The 25,052-nt window shown below is 54.7% G+C and overlaps 1 protein-coding gene across 6 annotated transcripts in view; it reads left to right on the top strand.

Annotated features, from left to right (window-relative positions):
- The first annotated feature begins 16,341 nt into the window (after positions 1-16,341).
- CAMK2B (calcium/calmodulin dependent protein kinase II beta) overlaps positions 16,342-25,052 on the top strand; it is an 82,072-nt gene continuing 73,361 nt past the window's right edge. For all 6 annotated transcript variants that reach the window (XM_042962795.1, XM_042962798.1, XM_042962794.1 and 3 more), the window contains exon 1: positions 16,342-16,406. In XM_042962795.1, the coding sequence (XP_042818729.1) occupies positions 16,342-16,406 (65 nt within the window). The remainder of the gene's footprint in view (positions 16,407-25,052) is intronic.

Genomic DNA, 25,052 nt, shown 5'->3' with positions numbered 1-25,052 from the left:
TGTCCCCCTCTCTCTCTGCCCCTCCCCTGCTAGTTCTCTCTCTCTCTCAAAAATAAACATTAAATTTTTTTTGTTGAGGAGCCATGTCTCCAGAGAAAAGAGAATCAGAGGGAGGTGAGCAGACTTTTCACACACCATCTACCTACCCTTCAGATGTTTACTGATTCTTGACTTGGAAGAAAGGCAGCAAGCTGAGCCTGGGCCGTCACTGCTAACAGGTAAAGGAGCCAGCAGAGCCTCAGCAAGTTCATGGAAGAGGAGAGAGAATTAATTATAAGGCCGAAATGGCCAGAACTCAAGAGGCTGGACGCCCCAAACTCACGCCTTTCCCCCGAAGCCTTTGCCTGCATATCAAATACATGCGACGAGGCTAAGAAGCTAATAAGATAGTTGGTGAAAAGCTGAGTGGTGTTTTCACCAACTGCATGGTTATGAAGAGACAAAAATGGGAGTTCAGGATCTGAGCTGGGACCCAGGGACAGCTACACCCCAGGGATGGTCGTGACCTAGAGACACATGGAGACGTTAGGACTGCAGTCCTGCCTCGTGCAACTGGATTGAGGGAGTCTGCCCACACCTGGCTGCGCCTGATGGACGGAGTGGACCCTCTAGAGAAAGTCTCTGTAATTTCTCATGGACAGTATCCAACTTTCAATTATGAATTACTAGATGCACCAAGAGAAAACAGGGGGTGGATTCTCAGATGACACAGAACTGGAGTTATCAGACTATAAAGTAACTACTATTAATATTTTATTTTATTAAAAAAATTTAATGTTTATTTTAAGAGAAACAGAGCATTAGCCAGGGGAGGGACAGAGAGAGAGAGGGAGACACAGAATCCGAAGCAGGCTCCAGGCTCCGAGCTGTCAGCACAGAGCCCAACATGGAGCTCGAACTCACAGACCGTGAGATCATCAGCTGAGCCAAAGTCGGAAGCTCAACCGACTGAGCCACCCAGGCACATCTTTACTATTTTATTTTATTATTTAAAAAAATTTTTTTTAACGTTTTTATTTATTTTTGAGACAGGGAGAGACAGAGCATGAACAGGGGAGGGTCAGAGAGAGGGAGACACAGAATCTGAAACAGGCTCCAGGCTCTGAGCTGTCAGCACAGAGCCCGGCGCGGGGCTCGAGCTCACGAACCGTGAGATCATGACCTGAGCCACAGTCGGCCGCTTAACCGACTGAGCCACCCAGGCGCCCCACATCTTTACTATTTTAAAGAAAATAGTACGATGAGGAATTTCACTAGAGACAAAACACATTCTAGAGCTGAAAACACAATGATTTATGTTTAGAATACAATGAGTGGTTTTAAGATGGGATTGGAGGAAATCTCAAGGCTGATGCACCGAGACGGGAGAGAGAGAGAAAATACAAAGGTCTGTGGGACGTGTTGAGAAGTTCTGAGGTCCCAGAAAGAAACCAGAAAAGAAAGATTTCTTCCTGGAGCATAAGAAATGTTGGAGGACATAATGGCTGAGAATTTTAAAGACAACTGAGTGTTGTCAGTCCACTGATTCAAGAACCTCCATGAACCCCTCCAGGCAGAGCACAAAGATTGTCTTAGAGAGCTAGGGTGACCAGCAGGAACTTCAAAAGAGTAACAGTCAGGGGCACCTGGAGGGCTCAGTCTTGATTTCGGCTCAGGTCATGATCTCTTGGTTCGTGGGTTCAAGCCCTGCATCGGGCTCTGTGCTGTCAGCACGTGCTGGAGCCTGCTCCTGATTCTGTCTCACTGTTTCTCTGCCTCTCCCCGGCTTGCGCTCTCTCTGTCTCTGTCTCTCTCAAAAATAAATAAACGTTAAGAATTATTTATAGTAGGAGCGCCTGGATGGCTCAGTTACTTAAACGTCCAGCTTTTGATTTCGGCTCAGGTCATGTTCTCATGGTTTGTGGGTTCAAGCTCCACGTCAAGCTCTGTGCTGACAGTGCGGAGCCTGATTGGGATTCTCTTCCTCTCTCTCCCTCTCTACCTCTCCCCTGGTCGCAGGCTCTCTCTGTGTCTCTCTCAAAATAAATAAGTAAATTTAAAAAGGAATTATTTATAGTAATATTAAAAAAAATCAAATACCAAAAAAAAAAAAAATTCAAGTACCCAGTAATAAATCTAACAAAGACAAACGTCCACACAGGAAATCATGAACTTTATCAAAGTAAACTGAAGCTCACCTAAATAAATGGAAGGGTGTGTACCGTGCTTGTGGGTTGGAAGATGCAATAAGGAAACACTTTTAATTCTCTACAGCCTGAGCTAATTTCATGCACACTGCTCCCCCAGAACAACCGTGTGTGTGTGTGTGTGTGTGTGTGTGTGTGTGTGTGTGTACATGACAAGCTGATTCTAGGATCTACCTGATACCGTGAAGGACAGGGAACGGATACAATGAATTGCAGGACGAGGAGGGGGGAGGGCAGCCCAGCTGAAGGATGGGTCCTGACAGGCATCACACAGCAAAGCCACAGTAACTGTCCAAGGCAGCCTTGGTGCTTGGTCAAGGATAGACAACAGACCGATGGAGCAGAATCCAGATTCAGGCCCACACACGTGGGGAAAAATTAACACTTGCTTATAAATTGGGGGACAAAGTATCTTGTGCAAAATTATTGCAGGGCAAATTAAATCTGTGTGTGGAGAACAGTTCTTGAGGCCTACTGAGTACTACATACACATGCATGCACACGTGCCTAATTCATCAGGGTCATAGAATAGAAGGCACAAACAATAAAACTGTAGGAAAAAACGTAAGGGAGCATCTTTGTCATCTGTGGGCAGACAGCAGCCCCTCACGTCGAATACCACAGCACAGGGCCAGTGAGGAAGACACTGGTGAATTCAGTCCCACCGAAATTAGGAACTGTATTCCAAAAGACTATTAATAATGTGCAAGCAGGTGAAAAGGTGAACCACGGAGCGGGAAGAAATATTTGCAGCACACACATGTGATAAAGGACTCTGATCCAGGATATGTGAAGAACTTGTCCAAATCAATAAGAAAACGACAAACAACCGGGAGAAAATTGGGGGAAAGACACGAGCTTCATGTCACAAAAAGGCCCAGATGGTCCACGAGCAGGTGGTCACTCCCGAGTTATGGGAAGGCGAAGGCTGAGGCCACTGGCCACATGGCTGGCCCTCCCCCAGCGCCAGCGTGGACCCCCCGAGACCCTCTCACCGTGTAGTGGGAACGAGACCCGGTATCGCCGCTTTGGGAGGTTTCTGCTGCATCCGCGAAAGGGGGTGGCGAACGCATACCTGGCCACCCTGAAATCCCGCCGCTAGGTACTCGCCGGCAGAAATGCACATGGTGCTCCCCGAGATGGGAGCAGGACAGGGCCAGAAGACTAGTGGCACAACAGAACCCTCGAGTATTGCGGACACAGCATTGAGGAGGAAAAGCCAGACACCAGACCGAATGCAGCCCCAACTGTCTGCCCCGTGAACAGGCCACGCTGGGCTGTGCGGGCGGAGGAGGGTGGGTGACCCGGGCACCTGTCTGTACAGACGTTAGCTCTCAGGAAAAAGAACGACCCTCCTGTGGGCTTTCTCTCTTCTTCCTTCTTGCCCCAAGGAAGCTGCTGCTTTTTAAGGTGCACCTGGGTGGCTCAGTCGGTTGGGCATCCGAATTGGGCTCGGGTCATGATCTCACAGTTCGTGGGTTCGAGCCCAGCATCGAGCTGGGTGCTATCAGCTCATAGCCTGGAGCCTGCTTGGGATTCTGTGTCTCCCTCTCTGCCCCTTCCCTACTCACTCTCTGTCTCTCAAAAATAAATAAACATTGAAAAAAATGTTTAAATGTCTTGTTTTGGGGGCACCTGGAGGGCTCCGACTCTTGATTTCAGCTCAGGTCACGATCTCACAGTTGGTGGGATCAAGTCCTGTGTGGACTGGGATTCTCTCTCTCCCTCTGTCTCTCTGCCCCCCCTAAATAAATAGATAAACATGTAAAAAATCACATGTCTTATTTTGAAATAATCTCAAATTCATAGAAAAGTTGCAACAGCAGAAAGAGCTCCTGACTCTCCCGCCGAAGCCCCAGAAGTTAGCACGCGACTGTGCTTCCCTTACACGTCTTTCTCTCCGTGGGTTCGTACTTTTCGGATGCATCTGACAGTGGGCCGTGGGCACGATGCCTCATTACTCCTTCATGCCCTCGTGCGGAACAAGGGTCCTCTCCCGTGTAAACGCGGCTCAGCTGTGAACGTCAGGCATCGGTCTCGCTCCAGTATCGCCTTCTGCTCTGCTGACCCCAGGCCAGGTTTCCTGCAGCCTGAATAATGTCCTCTGGCTCAGCATTCAGCCCAGCACCCCACTGCCCCACCAGCAGGGCGTGAGCGGTGGGGGCCAGCCACCCAGCGCACGAGTCCTGGTTTCCTTCCCTGTGTTTCCTCCCAGGGACGCAGGGGTGATGCCGCGATGTGGCTCCGTCCTGCTTCTGGTGATGGTGCCTGTGCCTCACCCCTGCCTGCTCGTCTACCCTCAGCCCTTCCCGCAGCCAGGGCTCGGGCGTAGCCTGGGCTGTGTTGCTGCTGTCCCACCAGCGGATTCTCTTAGTTTCACTTATAGGAATGTCTTTATGTCAACCTTGTTTTTTTCGGGACATTTTTGCTGGCTGAGAATTTAAGGGGCACTTCGGTGGTTCCATTTCACCGTCATCTGGCTTTGCTGTTTCTGGCGACAAGTCATAAGTCTTACCACTCCCGTGAGTGATATGTCTTTTCTCTCTGGCAGCTTCCAGAATTTTCTTTGGTTTTCGGAACTTTGTGTCCGTTGTTCCCTCCATATTTATCTTAATCAGCGTTGGTGCAGATTATTCGATGTGTAAATCCACTAAATTTGGGAAGGTTTTTTGGCCACTGTGTCTTCAAATATTTATTCGGCCTCAGTTTCACACCCTTCCTCTGGGGACTCCTAGAGGACCCTGTGACGTTGTTCCGCAAGGTCTCTGAGGGTCCACTCAGCCTGTGCACTTCTTAATCTGCAGATCAGGTCATGTCTGTTGATCCGTTTGGGGGCTGGCGTTTCCCATCAATGCACTGAGTGAGACCATAGCTTCTTCAGCTCTGTGAGCACGTTTATATAGCCGCCTTTGAGTCAGCTAAGGCCAGCATGCGGGTCACTGGGGGTCAGCGTCTCGGTTCCTGTAGACTTCTGTCTTGCCTGGGGATCACATCTTCCTATTTCTTTGTATACCTAGTGATTAATTTAATTAATTAATTAATTTATTTATTTAAAATGTTTTTTTAATGTTTTATTTATTCTTGAGAGAGACAGAGACAGAGCATGAGCGGGGGAAGGACAGAGAGAGACGGAGACACGGAATTCGAAGCAGGCTCCAGGCTCCGAGCTGTCGGCACAGAGTCCAATGTGGCGCCCGAACCCACAAGCTGTGAGATCATGACCTGAGCCGAAGTTGGACGCTCAACCAACTGAGCCACCCAGGCGCACCTATTTATTTTTTAGATTTATTTATTTTTGAGAGAGTGAGCAGAAGTGGGGAAGGGGGTAGAGAGACAGGGACAGAAGATCTGAAGCAGGCTCCGTGCTGACAGCAGCGAGCCCAATGTGGGGCTTGAACTCATGAACTATGAGGTCATGACCTGAGCCAAAGTCAGATGTTCAACTGACTGAGCCACCCAGGTGTCCCCCTAGTGATTAATTTTAGTTGAACAGTGCAATTGATTTAAAAAATAAAAAATAAAAAAAAGGGGGCACATGGGTAGCTCAGTCACTTAAGGGTCTGATTTCAGCTCAGGTCATGATCTCTCAGTTCATGGGTTCAAGCCCCACATCGGGCTCTGTGCTGACAGCTTGGAGCCTGGAGCCTGCTTCAGATTCTGTGTTTCCCTCTCTCTCTGCCCCTCCCTGCTCACACTCTGTCTCTCTCAGTCACAAAAATAAATAAACATTAAAAAAATAATAATTGAAGCATGGACATGGCGGCTAATATGTTGTGAAACGCAAGATTCTGTTAACTTCTTCTGAAGAATGTTGACTTGCTTTTGTAGGTAGTTCAGCCACTGGCTGATGACCTTGAACTTGTTCAGGCTTGACTTTGTGCTTTGTTATTGCAGATCCCAGAAAATCTGAGGTGTTTCCCGGGCCCTGTAATTTGGCACAACCCAGTTCCGTGCTGTGTATGGACACCTGAGGACTCGTGGATCCCCATGTGTGGTTTGGGAACCATGCCCAAGTTCTCCTTCCCCACTGTCCTGCCCCACACATACCCACTGCTTCCCTTCCACGGCCCCAAGTCTGGTTTCTGCCTCATCGGGTCCATGCGACCTCTGCACCCGGCGCTCTGTGCACTGTCAAGCCTAGCTGCTGTAAGCTGTCCCTCCCTCGGGTCCTCCAGCCTGGCACTGTCTGGCGTTCAGGCCTGGGAGCAGGTGTCGTACATCCTGCCCAGGTTATGGTGGGAGGGCTGGGCGGCTACCAGCGAATCCATAATTTCCACAAGTGGAAATCACCAATCAGCTTCTTCCCAGAGGAGAAAGGGCTGTGTCCCCCCTCCCCGTCCCCCTGCTCCCCAGCCACTGGCCCCCCACCCAGTGACACCTCCCTGCCCGGAGCTGCCTCAAGCCTTGGCTCCCAGGGTGGCGTCTGTCCTGTTCCCTGACCCTCTGCCTGCCCCTTCTCAGGCCTCCCCTCCAGGCCGGCTTCCCCGGAGACCCACCGCTGGCTTTTCCTCCCGTCCTGGCAACATTCACCAGGCTGTGGCTTCCACCCCCTTCTCTGACGGTTCCTGTCCCTCCACATCCCTGAGCGAACCTGGTGTCTCCACCGTAAACCTCCTGCCACCCCCATGCAGCCCTGCAGCCCATACTCACCTGTGTGGCGTCCAAGCCCTGATTCCAAGGTGCCCTTCCAAATGGACCCTTCTAGCCCCTGCCAATGATGGTAGCTGTTACTAGCATCATTAATGTCAACACTGTGAAGGAGGGGAGATATGCAGTTTTCGGGGTGTGACTCCCGTTTCTCTCAGGGGCAGGGGAGGGTTGGGGAAGGGGAGACCCTGGGTCCCGCAAAGGTCAGTCACCTGGTTGCAATGATAGAGGCCTGATCGGTGGTGGCCGGGGTCAGGGGAAGGGGGGTGTGCTGCCGCTGTCCACCAGGCCCAGGAGCCCTGGTCATGTGAGGGTGGCTGACCCAGGGTGACCACAGCTAGACCGGCTTTGTCGTGAGGGCCCAGGCCCACAGGCCCATCTGTGGACACCCCGGCTGAGGTCCTGCCCTCTAGCCATGTGGAGAGGGACTTGGTAGTCACCTCCCTCAGGGAGCCCTCCTCTTGTGACTGTGCTGTGTGGGAGCCCTGAGTGCTGTCGCCTGCCAGGTGGGGGGTGTGGTGCAGGTGGGGCAGGGGCCGCGGCCAGGGCAGGGCCAGGCCCGGGGTCCCCCTGCACCTCCCTCCACCCACTGATGGATGAGCAACCAGAAGCCCGGGAGGCCCCTGAGTGGAGACAGTCAGAGCGTGTGGAGCATCTCAGAGGAAGGATAATTCAAGCAGGACAGGGTGGGGGGAGTGATACTTCACAGGGGGTTTGAAGTGTCACCTCCCCTCCTGCTCCTGGGGGCCCAGCACCCGCATTTCCCCTGAAGGAGGCGGTGAGCTCAGAGGTGAGCATCGCATCTCTGGGCAAAGGCCTGTGATCTTAAAGTCTGTGTCCATTGTTCGGAGCCCTGGGCAGGTGGCTCTGTACAAACATCCCGCAGGCCTGGCAAGGGCTGGGGAGCCCTGGGCAGACAGCTGGCCCCTCACACCCCCTTCCTGCTGTTGGCTCACCTCTTGGAGCCCTCGTCCGCAGAGGCCCCACCCGCAGGAGGGCTACCCTGGGGTTGCTCCCTGATTTCCCGCGGCCTTGGCCTGACACCTGTAAATGAGCCCATGCCTGCAGTGTCCCATAATTATGGTCGCTGTGTGCAAACTGCATTATATTTGGCTCTCCCCACGCACCAGGCTCTTGTCGCCACTGAGCTCCCCCTCCCCATGAGTCACGTGGCATCTCCTTCCCCCTCCTCTGTGTATCTGCCAGGCCAGTCCCTGCGGGGGCGATTTGGGTTGTTTCCAGTTTTCTTGGTTATAAATAGCACCTCTGTGCATGTCTTTATTACAAATCCTTCTTTCCTCTGAAACCCTGAATAACTGAGCCCCCGCGGGCACCCAGGACTCAGCCAGCACATCCTACAAAACCCCGCTCACTTCCTGGCATGTCCCCCACCCTGGGCTGCGGGGACCCCCTTGCTGTGGTCAGTTGCCCTACAGGTGGAAAGAGGGCGTGGGGGCAGGAATGGGGTTCTCCCAGGTTTGTGGGCGTGACACTGATGAACGCCGAGGAGAAGTGCCCTCGATGTCAGGAAGAAGTCCCGGGGCACCTGGACAGAGAGGGGCTCGCGGGCCTGGCTTGGGTCGCTCCCTCGTCAGGGCTGCTGGCTTCGCTCACTCATGCTCCCTCGTGGACACTCTTCACTTCTGAAAAATATAATAAGTGAAAGCATTCTTATCATGCAGAGTTCACAGCCTTTACGTTTCTTTTATGGCATTTCACTTTTTTTGAGTCAGTATGTGTAATTTTATATTTTCCTAGAAAAATTTCCGTTTCAACTATGTTTTTCCATTTATTGGTAACATGCTGTGCCCGGTGCTCTTTTATAATCTCTTTATTTCGCTTCTGTCCCCCTTTTTCTACTTCCTTTTGGGGCTTATTTTTTGTTATTGACCAGACTTGTCAAAGATGTATTTTTGTTGTTCACACAAATTTTTTTCCAGTGGCTCCTGGCTGGCTCAGTTAGAGGAATGAGGACTCTTGATCTCGGGGCTGTGAGTTCTACACCTACAATGGGTGTAGAGATTGCTTAAAAAAATAAAATCTTTTCTTTTTAATAAAGCCCCTGGGGGGCTCAGTCAGTTGAACCCCCGACTTCAGCTCAGGTCATGATCTCACAGCCCATGGGTTTGAGCCCCGCGTCGGGCTCTGTGCTGACAGCTTAGAGCCTGGAGCCTGCCTCGAATTCTGTGTCTCCCTCTCTCTCTGCCCCTCCCCCACTTGTGTGCATGCGCTCTCTCTCAAAGAATAAATAAACATTAAACAAATAAAATAAAATCTTAAAACCTTTCTTTCCCCCAAAGATCTAGCTTTTGGTATTGCTGATTACCTCTGCTCTGGGTTGCTTTTCATTTCACTAATTTCTATCTGGTCTTTAGTACATGTTCCCTTTACCTTTCTTGGGGTTATTTTGTTATTTTTTGTTTTCCGGGAGGTTGAACTGGCCTGTCTCCTCTGGGGCTGCGTGTTGTCGCGTGCGGAGTGTTGCGGCTTCCCGTGGGTCCCGTCGTGCGGGTGTTTGGTGGTTTCCATCGTCTGACGTTTTAATTTTCTGCAGGGTGGGTTTCCTTGGCTTCCTTCAGTTATTTCTTTTTTACTGTAATGCACTGTTGTCACTGAAGCCTGCCTCTCTAGGATTCCGTGGGATTTACTTTGTCCCCTCATGTCCCCGAACGGGACACCAGCACCAGTGACACCCATGCAACTGACATGCAAGTTACAGTGACGGATGGAGGCGCCCATTTTAAGTGTGCCATTGCTAGGTTTGTGACAGCCGTGTCCACTGCGAAAACCCAGAGCACGTCCACCATCCCAGGACACTCCCTCGGGCCACGCGGAGCCTCTGCGGGCACAGCCACTTTGTGGTTTCAACAGCCATGGCTCTGCTCTAGAGTGATGTGTTCTCTGTCCGGCCGCTTCTGCTCAGACATAGTCCCCACGCCTCACCCGAGCTGCTCTTTCTCACACGTTTATGGCGTTTATGGTGTGACTTTTCCCAGGAGAGCCGCTGTAGCATTTTTATACAAATTTTGGGTTTTTTCCTGACATATGTTTTTTGTTTCTTCTGGGTAAATCCCGAAGAGAGGAATTAGTGGGTCCTAGCGAACGTATTTATTTTTTTTATTATGAAATTTATTGTCAAATTGGTTTCCATACAATGCCCAGTGCTCATCCCAACAGGTGCCCTCCTCAATGCCCATTACCCACTTTCCCCTCCTTCCCATGTTTTGTTTTCAAAGAAATTGGTGAACGCTTCTCCAAAATGGCTGCCAGGTCACATTCGTGCATGACATCCGTCACTCCTAGTAAGCCCTAAGCGGAGGAGTCTCCAAGTCCGGGTCGGGGCCCAGCCAGCTGTGCCACAGCCCTGTTCCATCTGCAGCGCTGATGTCCTCTGGGCAGACGCGTGGCCAGGCAGTGGGGGCACCCCTGGTCCCCAACACACAGCCCCCCTCTTCTTCAAGGACAGATGCTCAGCTGGGTCAAGACTTTTTCCCAGCATCCTTTGTGGCTGAATGAAGTCATGTGATTAGACTCTGGACAAAGCTGATGAGTCCACTGTCTGTCCTCCGTTTGGGTATCCAGACGTGATGGCCGGATCTCCATGTCAGAGCACTACAGCAGAGAGCTGGGGGGCAGCCTGGGTCCCCCGGGGGCTCCATGGAGGCCAGCAGCCACCAGCACCAGAATGGCTGCCTGCTCAGGGAGAGGGGAGTGGATGTCTGTGCCACACAAGCCCCAGGCTGATCCACGTGGGTCATGCCACGTGGGGTTCATGCCAGGAACCCCAGGCCTCTGGCTCATGCCCTCTGGGCCTGAGGGTAAGATGGTGGGCAGGTGGGCACAGGAAGGGCCTGATTCACGCCCGGAGGCAGTTCCCACAACGCGTCCCTGGTGTTCACAGTGAGGGAACAGTGGCCAGGGGTGACTCCCTGACCCCTCCTGGCCATTTAGGGCACTGGTGTCATGTCGCCTGGTCCCGTTGGCCTGAGCAGTCCTGGTCAATGGGGATACTGTGCAAGCCCAACACTGGGTCAGGGGCACTGGGTTGGAATGATGCCTGGCCTTCTGGGGCCCAGGGCCCAAGGCATATCTGAGGCTGGCAGTGATGCTGCCCAGGAGGAAATTGGGCAGGAGGTGCCAGTTGCTGGGGGCCGGGGAGGGGGCCCAGGCAGCCAGAGGCCTCAGCGAGGTGCTGGGGATATGGCAGGAACAAGGCCAAGCCCTGGCCTGGAAATGTGCTCAGTGGGAGCCTTCTAGGTGTGTGCTCAGCGTGCTCCCTGATGACTTGTGCCCGGGCAGTGTGGTGTCTTTCAGCCAGATGGTGCTCCCCACCTCGTGCTTGGGTGCCTAGTGAGAAAGGAGTCTGGAGGGTCTGTGCTCCTGTGTCTCTGGGCGGAACCTTTGTTCAGGCCCAAGGAGACTGCCCACGTGAGCTGCCCACTTACCAGCTAGCTTTGTCTCTTTGCTTGTGAGTCACGTAGATGGCTTGTGCTCCTTTGCAGGACTCAGGTGCCGGGCAGAAGATGCAGATGGACAGACGGCAGGGGGCGGGGACCTTTGCGGCCCCTCTTCTTCACCTTCATTCCTGGAACACACCAGCTGTTTCCAGCTACAGGGCCTTTGCACAGCCGCTGCTTCTGCCTGCAGTGCCCTTTCCCCTCATTCCTTCTGTCACTCAGATCTGAGCTGAAACCTTACCTCCTCAGAGAGGCCCTCCCTGGGCACGTACTCTGAATTTGCCACTCTGTCACAGTCTAGCAAATCACTTTGTTTTGAATTTACTTATATGCCACATTTCTTATTTGTTTCTTGTTGGTCTTGAGCGTAAGCCCTGCAAAGACAGCAACCTTGTCTACCTTATTCCTTGGGGTGACCCAGTGCTTGGGCAGAGCCAAGCACAGAATTGGCACACAGTAGCCACATGAACAAGCCCACAGTCACCCATGAGCAGAGTGTAGTGCTTAAAAGTGCCAGCTATAAAGTTAGGCGGTCTGGGCAACAATATTGGTTTTGCCACAGATTAGCTGTGTCACCTGAGTCCCCCTGTGCCTCAGTTTCCTCATCTGTAAAAGGAGGTCAGTGATAACCCATAGCTTGCCAGGTTGCTATGAGGTTTATATGAAGTGGTGGGTGTTGAAACTATAGAAGTTTCTAGCATGTAGTGGGTACATTGTAAATTGTAGCTATGGCCTTCATCATCACCACCATCACCACCACCACCATCATCATCACCATCACTGTCATCATCACCATCACCACCATCATCATCACCACCATCATCACTACCATCATCATCATCACCATCATCATAATCACCGTCATCATCACCACCATCACCACCATTACCACCGTTACCACTATCATCACCATCATCACCATCACCATCCTCACCATCACCACCATCATCACCATCACCACCATCATCATCACCACCATCACCACCATCATCATCACCACCATCACCACCAACATAATCATCACCATCATCACCATCATCACCACCATCATCATCATCACCACCACCATCACCACCACCATCATCACCATCATCATCACCAACATAATCATCACCATTATTACCACCATCATCATCATCACCATCATCACCATCACCACCATCATCATCACCATCACCACCATCATCACCACCATCATCATCACCAACATCATCACCATCACCACCAACATAATCATCACCATTATCACCATCATCACCATCATCATCACCATCATCACCACCATCACCATCACCATCACCATCACCACCACCATCATCACCACCATCATCACCAACATAATCATCACCATTATTACCACTATCATCATCATCATCACCATCATCACCATCACCACCATCATCACCACCACCATCATCACCACCATCATCACCAACATAATCATTACCATTATTACCACCATCATCATCATCATCATCATCACCATCATCACCATCATCACCATCATCACCATCATCACCATCATCACCACCATCATCATCACCACCATCACCACCAACATAATCATCACCATTATCACCATCATCATCACCATCATCACTGTCATCACCACCATCATCATCATCATCACTATCATCATCATCACTCTTCACCATCATCACCATCAACATCACTACCACCATCACCACCACCACCACCACCACCATCATCACCACCACCATCACCACCACCATCATCATCACCATCACCACCATCATCACCATCACCCTTCCACATGCCTGCCACAGTGTCTTCCACTGGCTGCCATGTCAAGGGCTAGGTGATTGGAGATTGATGGATTAGTGGCTTCCTCTGGGAAACCATAGCCTACTCTTCCAGGTAGATGGCTGGGCCTGGGAAAGGTGGTGGCAATGACATCAGCCCCTGGAGGTGAGGAGGACAGGGAAGGCTGTGTCTCTCCTTGGGAGAATGAGCCCCATGTGCAGCACTTTTGGCTCTGCAGATGTGATGCTTGTTGCCATGGTGACTGTCCTAACAATAACCTCCCAGAACTGATATTCCCCACACCCGCCCCAGCTGCCACCTGGGAGGGAGAGCCCTCCTCACTGATGAAAGCCAGTGAGAGAGGATAAGGTGGGAGGCAGAGATGATGCAGGGGTGCGGGTTGAAGAGGGCCCTTCCTGGAGGAGGGTTGGGAGGCCAGAGCCAAATGAGAGGGCTTTTGGGGCCTGGGACTCCAGAAGGAGTCATGGCTCACAGCCCTTCTCCCTTCCAGCTTTCTACTCTGCTGGGGAGGAGCTCTCTGAGTCTGGAGGTGGAGAGCAGTCATCCCCCCTGCAGTGCCCTCATTAGCCTGCCCTTCCTGTCCTTCCTGTCCTCCTCCAAGTCGCTCCACATCATGCCTTGAACCTTCCAACCCAGGCGAGGGGCTGCCTGGGGGACCCCGGTTGCTAACAGGGGTAGAGGAGGGGCCTTAAATCATGCCCTTTAGTGACCCTAACTTCTGTGGAAACTTGGTCCTCAACCAGCAAAAGGCACCTCAAAACAGACCGCCCAGAATGCTGCTGTGCCCTTGCCTGGGGCTGCAGGAAGTGTGCATGTGCGTGTGCATGTGTGTGTGGGCACGTGTGTGTGTTTGTATCCTGCACATGTGTGTCTGCGTGTGTGCGCGCATGTGTGTGAAAACAAAAGACAAGAGAAGGTTGGCAGGGTAGTGGGGGGTGAGTCCCAGCCCCTCGTTGGCTGTGTGACTTTGGCTAAGTTACTTTACCTCTGTCTCTCCACCGTCCCTTGTAGTAAAACAGGGATAATAATAGTATGTGCCTCCCGGGATTGTTTGAGAATTTGGTGAGATAGCACATGTAAAACCTGTGAAAAAATCCATGTTAGCTGTCATCATGATTTTAATGCCACTTTGTCCTGGCGTGCTGCCAGGAGCATGTGTGACCTTGGCAGCACAAAGGGTCTGCCTGCAGCCTGGAGAGAGGGGTGCACTTTTGTTTTGTTTGTTTTGCTAATTGTATTCTATTGTGTGGGACTGCCTCCTTCTCCTTCCAGAGTCCAGAAGGATGCGACCTGGCTCAGCATGTGCCCGCAGGACGAGCAAGCCCACCCCTGCCCAGGAGAGGGGGCAGCTGCCCCTTAGGCGCCCAGCATGTGCTGGTGGCAGCTGCAGGCATGCCAGTGGTCTTCCCTCTTGCCCGGCATCGCTAAGGTCAAGGCCAGACCACCCTCCCCACAGGGTCCCTTGCTCTAAGCCGGTCACTTGCCAGAGTATTCCTTGGCCTCTGGCCGTCTCCTGGGTTCCAGTTAAGTCTAGAAACCTCCCCAGGACAGGGACTGGCTGCCAGTCCGCTCATCCACCTCACAGCCATTTGCCAGGGCCCGGATGCCCCCACCCCAGAACCCTTTCATTTGATCTTCCACTCAGGAAACACTTACTGTGGCTTTGGGGCAGCCACAGACCAGGGTGACAAAGACGAGCAGGACAGGCCCACAGCCTCTGCCTGGGGAGCCCATGGTACCATAAGTAGCTCAGATCAGGACAGCTGCCTGACCTACATCGAGAGCTAGCTGCTGGAAACTTCTGTCCTCAGGGCCTTCCCAGGGCAGACCCCGCCTCTGTCCCCTCACTAGAGGGTGGGTGCCACAGCCAGGTGGGTCCTCTGCTGGCCCTGGAGCCTGGTTCCAGAGGGCAGGCCGGGTGTGACCCTAGGGGAGGCTGGTTTGTGGAAATGGGGTCAGCCCGGCCTCTCCTGCCCCTCCCTCCTGCTCCCTCCTCCTCCTCTGTTCCAGGGTCATGTTCAGGATGGACCCTCTTCTAGGCCAGGGAAGGGGGCAGGCAGGTGGACTAGTCCTGAGAGGGGAGAATGTGTCCCCCTAACTGGGCACAGAGCTGTGAACTCTCAGGCCTCCTGACTTACTGCCCTTGCAGCCCTGCTCCCCTGACTCCCCGGCCCTCTGCCTCAGCTCCTGCGCTGGGACACCCCTGCATCCAGTCCTCGGGGAGTGAAGGAGAGGGGCCTGGGGCCACGGGAAACAGACAGCCGGCAGGCACCCTCTCATCCCCCACCCTGCTTGGTGTGCAAGGCCCCCTGGGCAGCTCTGCCCGTCTGGGATGTGGGGGCTGCGGGTGGGGGTGCACGACTGTGCAGTGCACGAGCGGTGCAGACAGGACAGGAGGGTTCCCGTAATATCTCCTCCTGGGTGTGCAAGGAGCGAGCCCTGTGGAGGCTGACATACGTGTCCCCCGTCCATCCAGGTACGTCTGAATTCCCTCTGGCGGTCCGGGGTGAGGTGGGCACTCGGGGGAGAGAGAGGACAGGGTCCATTGTGTGCAGTCTCCTGTGTGTGTTCAAGGGGGGATCTCCGCAGGGAACAGAGAAATTGGCTTGGGTGGCCTGTGATGCCTGTGTGTGCGCGTGCATGGACTTGGGTGCGGGCCCAGCATGTGCAGGGCGAGGGCGTGGGTGCGGCTGCAGGGGAGTGGTGCAGGTGCAGGGGAGTGGTGCGGGTGCATGTGCTGGGGAGCGGTGCGGATGCAGGGGAGTGGTGCGGGTGCATGTGCAGGGGAGCGATGTGGGTGCAGGTGCAGGAGAGCTGTGCGAGAGCCATGCGGGTTCAGGGGAGTGGTGCGGGTGCGGGTGCAGGGGAGCCATGCGGGTTCGGGGAGCGGTGCGGGTGCGGGTGCAGGGGAGCGGTGCGGGTGCAGGGGAGCGGTGCGGGTGAGTGTTCAGGGCGCGGGAGCCGTGCGGGTGCAGGACGCGTGCAGGGCGCGTGCAGGGGCGGCGGGCGCGGCGGCGGCGGCCGTGGTGACAGCCGCGCCCGCGCTCCCCGCGCGTAGGTGTGCGGCGCGCTCCTGGCGGGGACGGAGCGCGCAGATCTCGCGTGCGCTCGCCGCCCGGCGCAGCCCAGCCCGGCCCCCGCCCGGCGCCGCGAGCCGAGGTGTCGCCCGCGCCCGCGCCCGAGTCGCCGCCGTGCCCGCGAGCGGGAGCCGGAGTCGCCGCCGCCCGAGCGCAGCACAGCGCACGCCGAGCCCGTCTGTCGCCGCCATGGCCACTACGGTGACCTGTACCCGCTTCACCGACGAGTACCAGCTCTACGAGGATATTGGCAAGTAAGAGCCGCGGCGCGCGGGGGCCGGGCAGGGATCCCCGGACCTCCGGACCCTCCGCGCCGCCGGCTCGGGGCGCACTGCGGCCCCGCGCGCCCCCGGCTCCTCCCGGCTAGGGGCCCGAGGCGCTCGGCCCCGCGCGGCCCCGACCCCCCGGGCCCCGGGCCAGGCTGCCGGACCTCGGCGCGCGCAGCTCCGCCGGGCCCTGTTCGGCGCGGCCGCCCGGCCGGAGGCCGGCGCTCGGGGCGCGGGGCTCGGCGCCGCGGGGGCGGCAGCAGGTGTCCCCGGAGCGCCGGGCAGACGTGACGCATTTGGCGGCAGGAGGTCAGAGAGGAGCGGCGCGCGGGGGCGGCCGCGGGGCCTGGAGCCGGCGGCCCTGGCCTGAGGGTCGCTCCCGACGCGGGCCGCGCTGTCCCCACCCCCCACCCGGCGGCCGGGCGCGGGGGCGGCGAGACCGGCTCGGCGTCTGCTCCTCCGCGTGGCTCCATCCGCGCGGGGGGTGCCTGCTGCGCTCCGGCCCGCGTGGGAACGGCCTCTGCCGTGGGGACCCCGTGGAGTCGCGGCTCTGGAGGATTTTCCCCCAGATTCTTCTGGAAGGAGGAGGCAGGGGAGCCGAGGGGCTGAGGTTGGGGAGCTTGGCGGATCCCTGGGGTGGAGATGAGGGGGTGCGGTGGGGAGCCTGACGGGCCCCCTGATTTCAGGGTCATCGAGGTAGGCGGAGGGTGTATTTTGGAGACTTATTGACACGCGTGCGGGGGTGAGGGTGGGTAAAATGGGCAGGGGCTTCGAAGGCTCGGTTCAGGTGGGGCCTCACCCCTGGGGAACAGGTGGCCCCTGGACTCTAGGTGGGGTGTCCCTGGACTCTAGGTGGGGTGCCCCAGGGGCTGCTCTCCGCCCGGGGTGAATCAGGGTGGCTGCAGCCGGCCTCCCTGGGCCGGCTCCGGAACTCCTGAATCCCTAGGCTCCAGCCCCGCGCGCCGGCCAGAGCCCCATCTTCCTCCGTCGTTCTCCCGCCCTCCCGCGTGGTGGGGGCGCTGGCGAGGTTTCCTCTTACACATCCAAAGGCAGATCCTTCTCTGAAAAGGGTTCCTGATGGTGCTTGTGTTGGTGAGGGGTGTCGATGGTTGATGATTGTGGGTGCTGATCTGGGAAGAGAGTGGGGCTGTGCTGATTACCCGGTGCTCCCTGCATGTGGGGGAGGTTGCGGGTCAGGCCTGAGGGCTGGTCAGCTGGGTGGAGGAAACCCCAGGCCAAGAAACTCCTGGCCTGGCCCTGGGGGGCAAGGCCATGCCCTGAAGGCCCAGAAACTCCTTTCTGTCCTGTGGGTGCTGTTTGGGTGCCCGGCCCCTGGGGCTGGTGGACCTGGAGAGCGGAGCAGAGGCAGAGGGCCAGGGAGGGTCCAGCACACCCACTGTGTGCAGTCCTGAGGCCCTGAACACGGGCCTGGAAGAAGCTGGGCCGAGGCAGCAAGCTAGGGGGTCTTCAGAGGGCTTGTTTTCCCAGGAAGAGGGGGGCAGTGGGAGGAAGCTGTCCTTTCTGGGGGACTTTCTCGTTGTTTCTGTGCTGGCCCTAGAGCACATGGACCCTGAACCAAGTGCCCCTAGGCCCCTCTCCTCAAACCGAAGCTGGCTCTGCCTACCCCTACACTTTTCTGTGGCTTCTGAGGGTCTGGCATTGTGGAGGTTGGCCCCCCGCCGCCCAACTCCAGGCTTGCAGTTCCGGCAGCCACGGATTATCCTGGGCACTGCTGCCCACGTCCACACGGGGAATGGAGGTCTCTGGGCTGCCCTGGGCAGGGGCCAAGAGGGGACCTCACAGTGGAGGTCAGCCCCCCCACCCCACCTGGAGCAGCTTCCAGAAAGGAGCCACGTGGCTGCCGTGGTGTGCAGCCAAGGGGCTGGAGAGTGAGTGGGTGAAGCACCCCAGTCGTGGGGCGGGGAGCAGGTGCTTGGGAGGAGAAGGGAATGTACCCCAGGACCTTGGGCCGACCCTCTGGGTCCGGGAGGGTTTCAGTCTGGCCCAGCATTCCTTCATGGAGCGCCTTAGGCACCGGGCCTGGTGAGGGCCTGTCACAGCCCTGCTGGGGCATCCTGGGTAAGGGAGGCCAAGCAGGTACAGGGGTGGCTGCAGGGGGCAGGGGGGCTGGGGTCCAGGCGGCCATGTTGGCCGGTTGTTGACAGCGCCTACCCAGGGCACAGTTGGTGCTGCTTCCCGGCCTCAGGTGGATGCATCCAAGTTTATTTAAAGCCGCAGCCCCTGGCACTGGACGACGCTGAGCTCTCTGCCCGGGAAGGACCGGGCCACAGGCCCACAGCTGCCCGGGTGACGTGGCCACCGCCGCTCCCCTCCCTGCTCCAGCCCCTTCCCTGTCTGCCCTTCTCCCCGGCTGTGCTCAGGATCCTTCCCTGGGGGCCTGGGGATCTGAGGACCAAGACAAGCTGTTTTCTGGGGCTCTGACCTGCCTTGCTGGGCAGGGTGGCCACACTGAGCCAGGGCTCCTGAGTCCTGGGTTAAGAGCCCCCTTGAGCCGGGGGCCCCAGGCAGGCACACAGCAGGGTCTCCAAGCCCTTGGCAGCAATGCAGTGTTAGTTTTATTATGTTGTGTAGATTTTAAAAATTGAGAAAAATTCCAGGAGTAATAAAGCGAGCGCCTGTGCGTCTTCCACCGAGAATCGAAAACATTACAAGTACGTGTTCCGTAACCGCGAGTGAGTTCTGCAGATCTCACGGAAAGGCACGGCAATTCTAGGTAACCACCAGGTCACTGGTGTGACGGGAGATCTTCGAAAATCTACACACGGTAACCGCGTGAGGTGACGGCTGTGTTAGCCTAACGCAGGGGTCACGCCCTGATACACACTCGGGCACCAGATCTGTATACTCACTCGAGGTTGTGTGTTGATTACGTCTCAATAAAGGTAGAAAACAAACGAAGTGGGATTTGTTCTCCAACCACAGTCACGTATCTGGATTTTATCCTTCCCAACTTTCTCACTCCTTTACACTCAGGTATAAGGCCCACGACTAACGCATAGTATTGTCTGGTGTGTTTTAACTCAACTGCAACAGTTCTGACACGTGTTTTCACTCCTCTTGGGCCTGCTGGCACCTGTCGCACTGATGCGTTGACCGGCCATGGCTGCTGGCAGGAGGCATGTCATAACCACTGCCCTCTGCACGGAGGCCTGCGTGGCTCCCGGTGGCCTCTCTGTCCAGTCCCGCGGCAAGTTTGCTGGTGGGAGGGCTTCTGTAGGATCTGTCCCGGCCACACTCTCCACATCCCCCTGTGCATCTAGCCCCTCCTGGCATGCTGTCGCTTGTCACCGGCAGATCTTAGCTGTTTGACGGGTGGTTGGGTAGGAAGAGGTATTTTGCATTCGGGCTCCCAAATCTGCCACTTTGCGGGGGGGTCACCTTCTTTAAAATACAGGCGATCTCTCCAGAAAAAGTAGAAGTAGCTGCCGTGAGGTTTTGGTTTCAGGGTCTGGACGCTCCAGACCCTGGAGGGGTAGGGTGGCCACTACCTGGTGGGGTAGGGTGGCCCCTTTGTAGCCACCTCCCAAGTGCATGTCCCCGATTCAAGTTGAGTGGGAAGCTGCCCTCCCGCCCCATTTTACAGACACAGAAACACGGCTCAGGGAGGATGGGCGGCTGGTCCCAGCGGTGAGGAAGGCCCGGTCTCCAGGCCAGCGTTCCCCACTCCTCCCAGCACCCTCTGAACTTTGCTAGGCCCAGAGCCAACCTTGGTGTGTCCTTGACCCCATGCAGTAGAGAGCAGCCCCTGTCCTGGGGTGTGCACTCCCCTGCCCCCCACCAGCAGGCCTTCCTCTGCACACTCTCAACCAGCAAGTGACCTGCTAGCAGGTTCGTGGATAGACAGGACGTTCAGAGCAAACGGATGGCTGAGTCTCCTGAGCTCTGAAGCCGGGTGGGCTCCCTGGAGGAGGAACGACATGTCTGCTCTCTCACGCCCTCCGGTGAGCGTTTCCAGCCTCAGTGCCTTTGCTCATGAGCCTCCTCCCCTGCTGCCCAGCCCAGACCCCCACACATGGGCAGCAACCCCCCCCCCCTCAGGCTACAGTTGGGCCCCAGGCCCCTTCAGTGCCAGGCCTAGCCACTGCACGTTTGAGGGAGGGGTGAGTGAACTGGGCCCGGAGCTGGAGTCTCACCCTTAGTGGAGGGTGTTTAGGAAAGAAGTCACACACGCTGAGGTTGCTGCAAGACGCACATGAAGGTGACGCTCGTTTGGTTACTATTGAACGGTATTTTTATACCATAACCTACTTTGCTGGGAGCTAAGAATACACCGCGCTTGCTACCTGCACTTTCTCTCCTGGTGACAGGCCCAGTGGCGAAGTGGTGCTTGTGACATCAGCCAGCTCCGTGCGAGGGGTGGGTGCAGCGACCTTTCCCCGTCACAGCCGAGGCGGGCGGAGGCCGCAAGGGCCCCGGCTGGGGATCTGGGCGGTGGGCCACCTTCTGCTCCCCGTGGAAGCTCGTGACCCTGCTTGGTTCTTTCCACTGGCTGACTCAGAGCCGCTTGTGGTCTACTCTGACCCTCGGCTTTTCAGGATGCTGCCCGTCCTCAGCAGGCTGTTCTTCCAGCACAAGCAGTGCCCCCTGGCTCCTTTATGAAAAGCCACTGTTTCCTTTGGTCCCACAGCACCCGATACTCTGCCCCCGTTTGGGACCAGCAGGGCTTGAAATTTTATTTTCTTAATCAAACAAACTGCAAAGGCAGTATCGTCTTACGAAGAGAATAAATACATGAGTGTGTGCAAGAGAAGTGACTCTTTTACCCCCGCTTTCCTCCGTGCCCCCAGGAGCCTGGGCTGTGCACGTGTCTACATGTGTGTACGCATACACGTGTCACACGTATATCTTATTTTAAAAACACAGATGGCATCACCGTAGATGTGATTCTGCATTCTGTTTGCCCCTCACACCTTATGCTGACCTGAGTCAGTTTCCCTCCAGCTCGGGGCTGGCAGTGCCCTGAACACGGAGGGTGCGGTTTCCTGACGGGCATGACGGAGGGATGAGAGGGCCCTGTGTTTGAAATAGGGGCTCCCAAGCTTAGCAGGGTGGGGGGGAGGGCACGGTCATTGTGCATGAATCAGAACGAGGGTCACCTACTCTTCAAAAAGAACCCGAGAACAGATTCCTCTCCTCTTGTTACTTGAGGAATCGCCCAAGCGCCTACGGGAGAGACACATATGTCTTCTTCTGCCTAAAAAGGCCCTGTTCCCTGAGAGTCCTTGTTGTCCCCCCGGGATTTAACAGGTGCCAAACAGGACAGTCCAGGCGGAGGTGACATGAGCAGGCTGTCTGCTCCTTGGACACGTCCCGTGCCCCTCTCTGCTCTCCGAGGCCACCTCCCGGGCTCAAGACAGGAGATGTGGCCTTTCTGGAGATTTCAAATACATGTTCACAAAATTGAATTCCCTCTTTCTCTCCCACAAAAATGGAATCTGATTTTTAAAGCATCTTTCACAGCTGCGTGTCACTTTGTTAGTGTCGAAACATAAAAATACATTATGTATCAACTTGGTTTTCCGAAAATTATCATATTGGCATATTACATAGAAATGTATATTTTATTCCTATAAAAATCTGAATCTACTTAAAATAAAAACATGTCAGAGTGGCATTACTCGCTGCCAAACCCCGGGCCTTTCGCCTCCTAGTTTGGAGGGTTGCTGGCCTGGTCAGTGGCTGCGGCTCCTGGACATGATTCTTTCTGCGTGGACATGAGGGTCCTGATGTAACTAAGGCTCAGGTTCTTTGTGAAGGCAGATACAGGCTTTTGTTGAATTCTGGAACAGATTGGCAATAGCTGGGCGAAGATGGAAGAGAATTTTGTGGAGGAAACGTAACCACGTGGTCATACGGGGGCGTGGACGGCGGAAGGAGGCGCCAGCGTTACTGTCCTCCTGGAAGGGCCCATGTCTTCCGACGTAACGCCCTCCCCGGGGTCCAGCCCATCCAGGCTGGTGCCCGTGTCCAGAGAGAAGCTGAGGGGCACCCCTGCCTCTGTGTCACCCGGGACCATATTCCAGGACCGAGAGCCGTGCCCGGCACACAGTAGGCGCCCAGAGGAACAGCCTCAAAGGCTGCAGCTCCTTCCCAGGCAAGTGGAGGCAGGAGGGGCCGCTGGCCTCAGCGACGCGCAGACACCTGGCTCGAGTGGCCGCCTGTCTCGTTACGTGGCGAGGTGCGGCCGCAGGGCAGGCGTCTCTGAGGTGCTTGCCATGGAGCTGACGCCACAGCTTTGCTGTGTTCTTTCCACGTCTTGATAAAGTTCTTCGTGTGGCTCTTGTTCTTGTGTGTTGAGGTGCAGCCTGGTCCTCAGCGTCGCTGGTTTGAGCCAGGCCATCTGGCCAGTGCTTTCTGGGGAAAGAGCACTGGTCTAGTTAAGGGTGCACCTGCTGAAGAGAGACCTGAGCGGTGGTTCCCGGCTCGGCTGCATGTTGGGGGCCACACCCCAGCCCAGCTGACGCAGACACGATGGGGACAAGGTCCCAGTGCCGTCGGGTGGGCAGCACAGACACAGACCCGAGGCCGGGCCCAGGCCCCTCCTCCCTCCCTTGGCTCTATGACTGTGGGTGTGGAGTTGGCCTTCTGTTCTCTGTACACTCAGCCATGTTACTCCTGGTCCTGTCTGTCTAGAGCAGCACTCTCTAGAAGAAACAAACTATTGGAGCCACAGGTATAAGTCATGTGTGTAATTAAAAATGTCCCTGAGTACTTAAACAGGTGCAAGGAAGTTTAACGATAGATGCGTTTAATTCAGTGTGTCCAAAGCATTACTTCAACATATAATCAATTCAGGCGTTATTGTGAAGTATCTTACATTTTTAGAAATATTACGCATTTGCAATCTGTCGTGGACTTTACATTACAGCACGCCTCAGTTTGGGCCATTCACGTCTTGGGTTCTTACGGGTTCTCGTAGGCAGAGACCGCCATGAGAGCAGTGCTGGTCTAGAGCTTCAAGCTCATTCACTTACTTATCTTGTAGTTCTCCTGGTTTCTGTTGCCCTTCCTCTGACTCATTCATTCAGGAAGTGTGCCCGCACACGTGCCTGTTCACCAGGTGCTCACTTGGCGCTGGGGCGGCAATAGTGAGCAGAGGGCGCTTGTTGCTGTGGAGCTGCTGGTGGGGGAGGCAGGTTACAGACACATGACGTGACAGGGTGGAAGGTGACCAGTACATGTGCCCTGGGGGTAATTACAGAGACTCAGGAGCGCCAGTCAGGAGAGGAGACTCATTGCTAAAATCAGGAATGAGGGGTGCCTGGGTGGCTCAGTTGGTTAAGTGTCCCACTTCAGCTCAGGTCACAATCTCACGGTTCGTGGGTTTGAGCCCTGAGTTGGGCTCTGTGCCAACAGCTCAGAGCCTGCTTCAGATTCTCTCTCTCCCCTGTCTCTCTCTGCCCCTCCCCACTCACTCTCTATCTCCCTCCCTCTCTCTCTCTCTCTCTCAAAAATAAACATTTAAAAAATTTTTTAAAAATAAATGTTTTAAAGTATAATAAATAAATAAAATCAGGAATGAAAAAGGGGACAATACAATGGACCCTACAGAAATAAAAAGATGCTAGGAAGTCCATGAACAATTGGGTGCCAGGTTGTATGACCTAGATGGAATGGACAGATTCTTAGACACAGCAACTGAAATTGACTCAACTGAAAATGACAAAGACTCATTAATAGGTGAGAAATTCTGAAATGTCCCACGAAGACATTCTGTTAGACATTTAAAGAAGAACTAATAGCAGTCCTTTACAAATTCATTCAAAAAACAGAAGAGGAGGGAATTCTTTCCAACTCATTCTATGAAGCCTGTAATACTCTGATACCAAAACCAGACAAAGACCCCACAAGAAAGAGAACCATGGACCAGTGTGGATATAGATCCAACATCCTTGACCAAAGACTGGCAAAATGAATTCAGCAGCATAGACGAAGGTTATGCCTTATGAATGAGGAAAGTTTATTCCTGGATGATGGAAGGTTGGTTCAACATGCAAAATTCGGTCACAATACACCATATTAATAGAATAAACAAAGAAATTATATGACCATCTCAGTAGATACAGAGAAGTATCCAACAAAATCTAATATTCTTTCCTGTTAAAAACAGTCCACAAACTAGGAATAGACGGGAATGTCCTCAACTTGATAAAGGGCATCTATGAAAATCCCACAGCTGTCATATTTAATGGCAAAAGACTGAGTGCTTTGTCCCAAGGTCAAGCTCAGGTCAGGAGCAAGACAAGGATGTCTGCTCTCTCCACCTCTATTAAACACGCTATAGGAGGTTCTAGCCAGGAGAGTTAGGCAAGAAAAAGAAATAAAATGCACCCATATTGGAAAGGAATAGGTAAACATATCTTTGTTTGCAGATGACGTGATCTTGTGCGTACAGAATTGCCCAAGGAAGTCCTGGGAGAGTCCCTTTGCGTTCAGCAAAGTTGCAAGATCAAGATACAAAATCCATATTTTATTACACTAGCAGTGTTTGGTCTCAAAATAAAATTAGGAGTTGGGAAAATTCCCTTCACGATATTATATAAAAGGACAAAATACGTGAGAAATCGATAAAAGGAGTGCAGGAAATTGGACGCTGAAAATCACAACCACTGT

Source organism: Panthera tigris, chromosome A2 (genome assembly GCF_018350195.1).
Source record: "Panthera tigris isolate Pti1 chromosome A2, P.tigris_Pti1_mat1.1, whole genome shotgun sequence".
In the NCBI taxonomy this organism is placed as follows: domain Eukaryota; kingdom Metazoa; phylum Chordata; class Mammalia; order Carnivora; family Felidae; genus Panthera; species Panthera tigris.
Note: the sequence above shows the minus strand (reverse complement) of the source record. Positions and strands in the feature narration are given on the sequence as shown.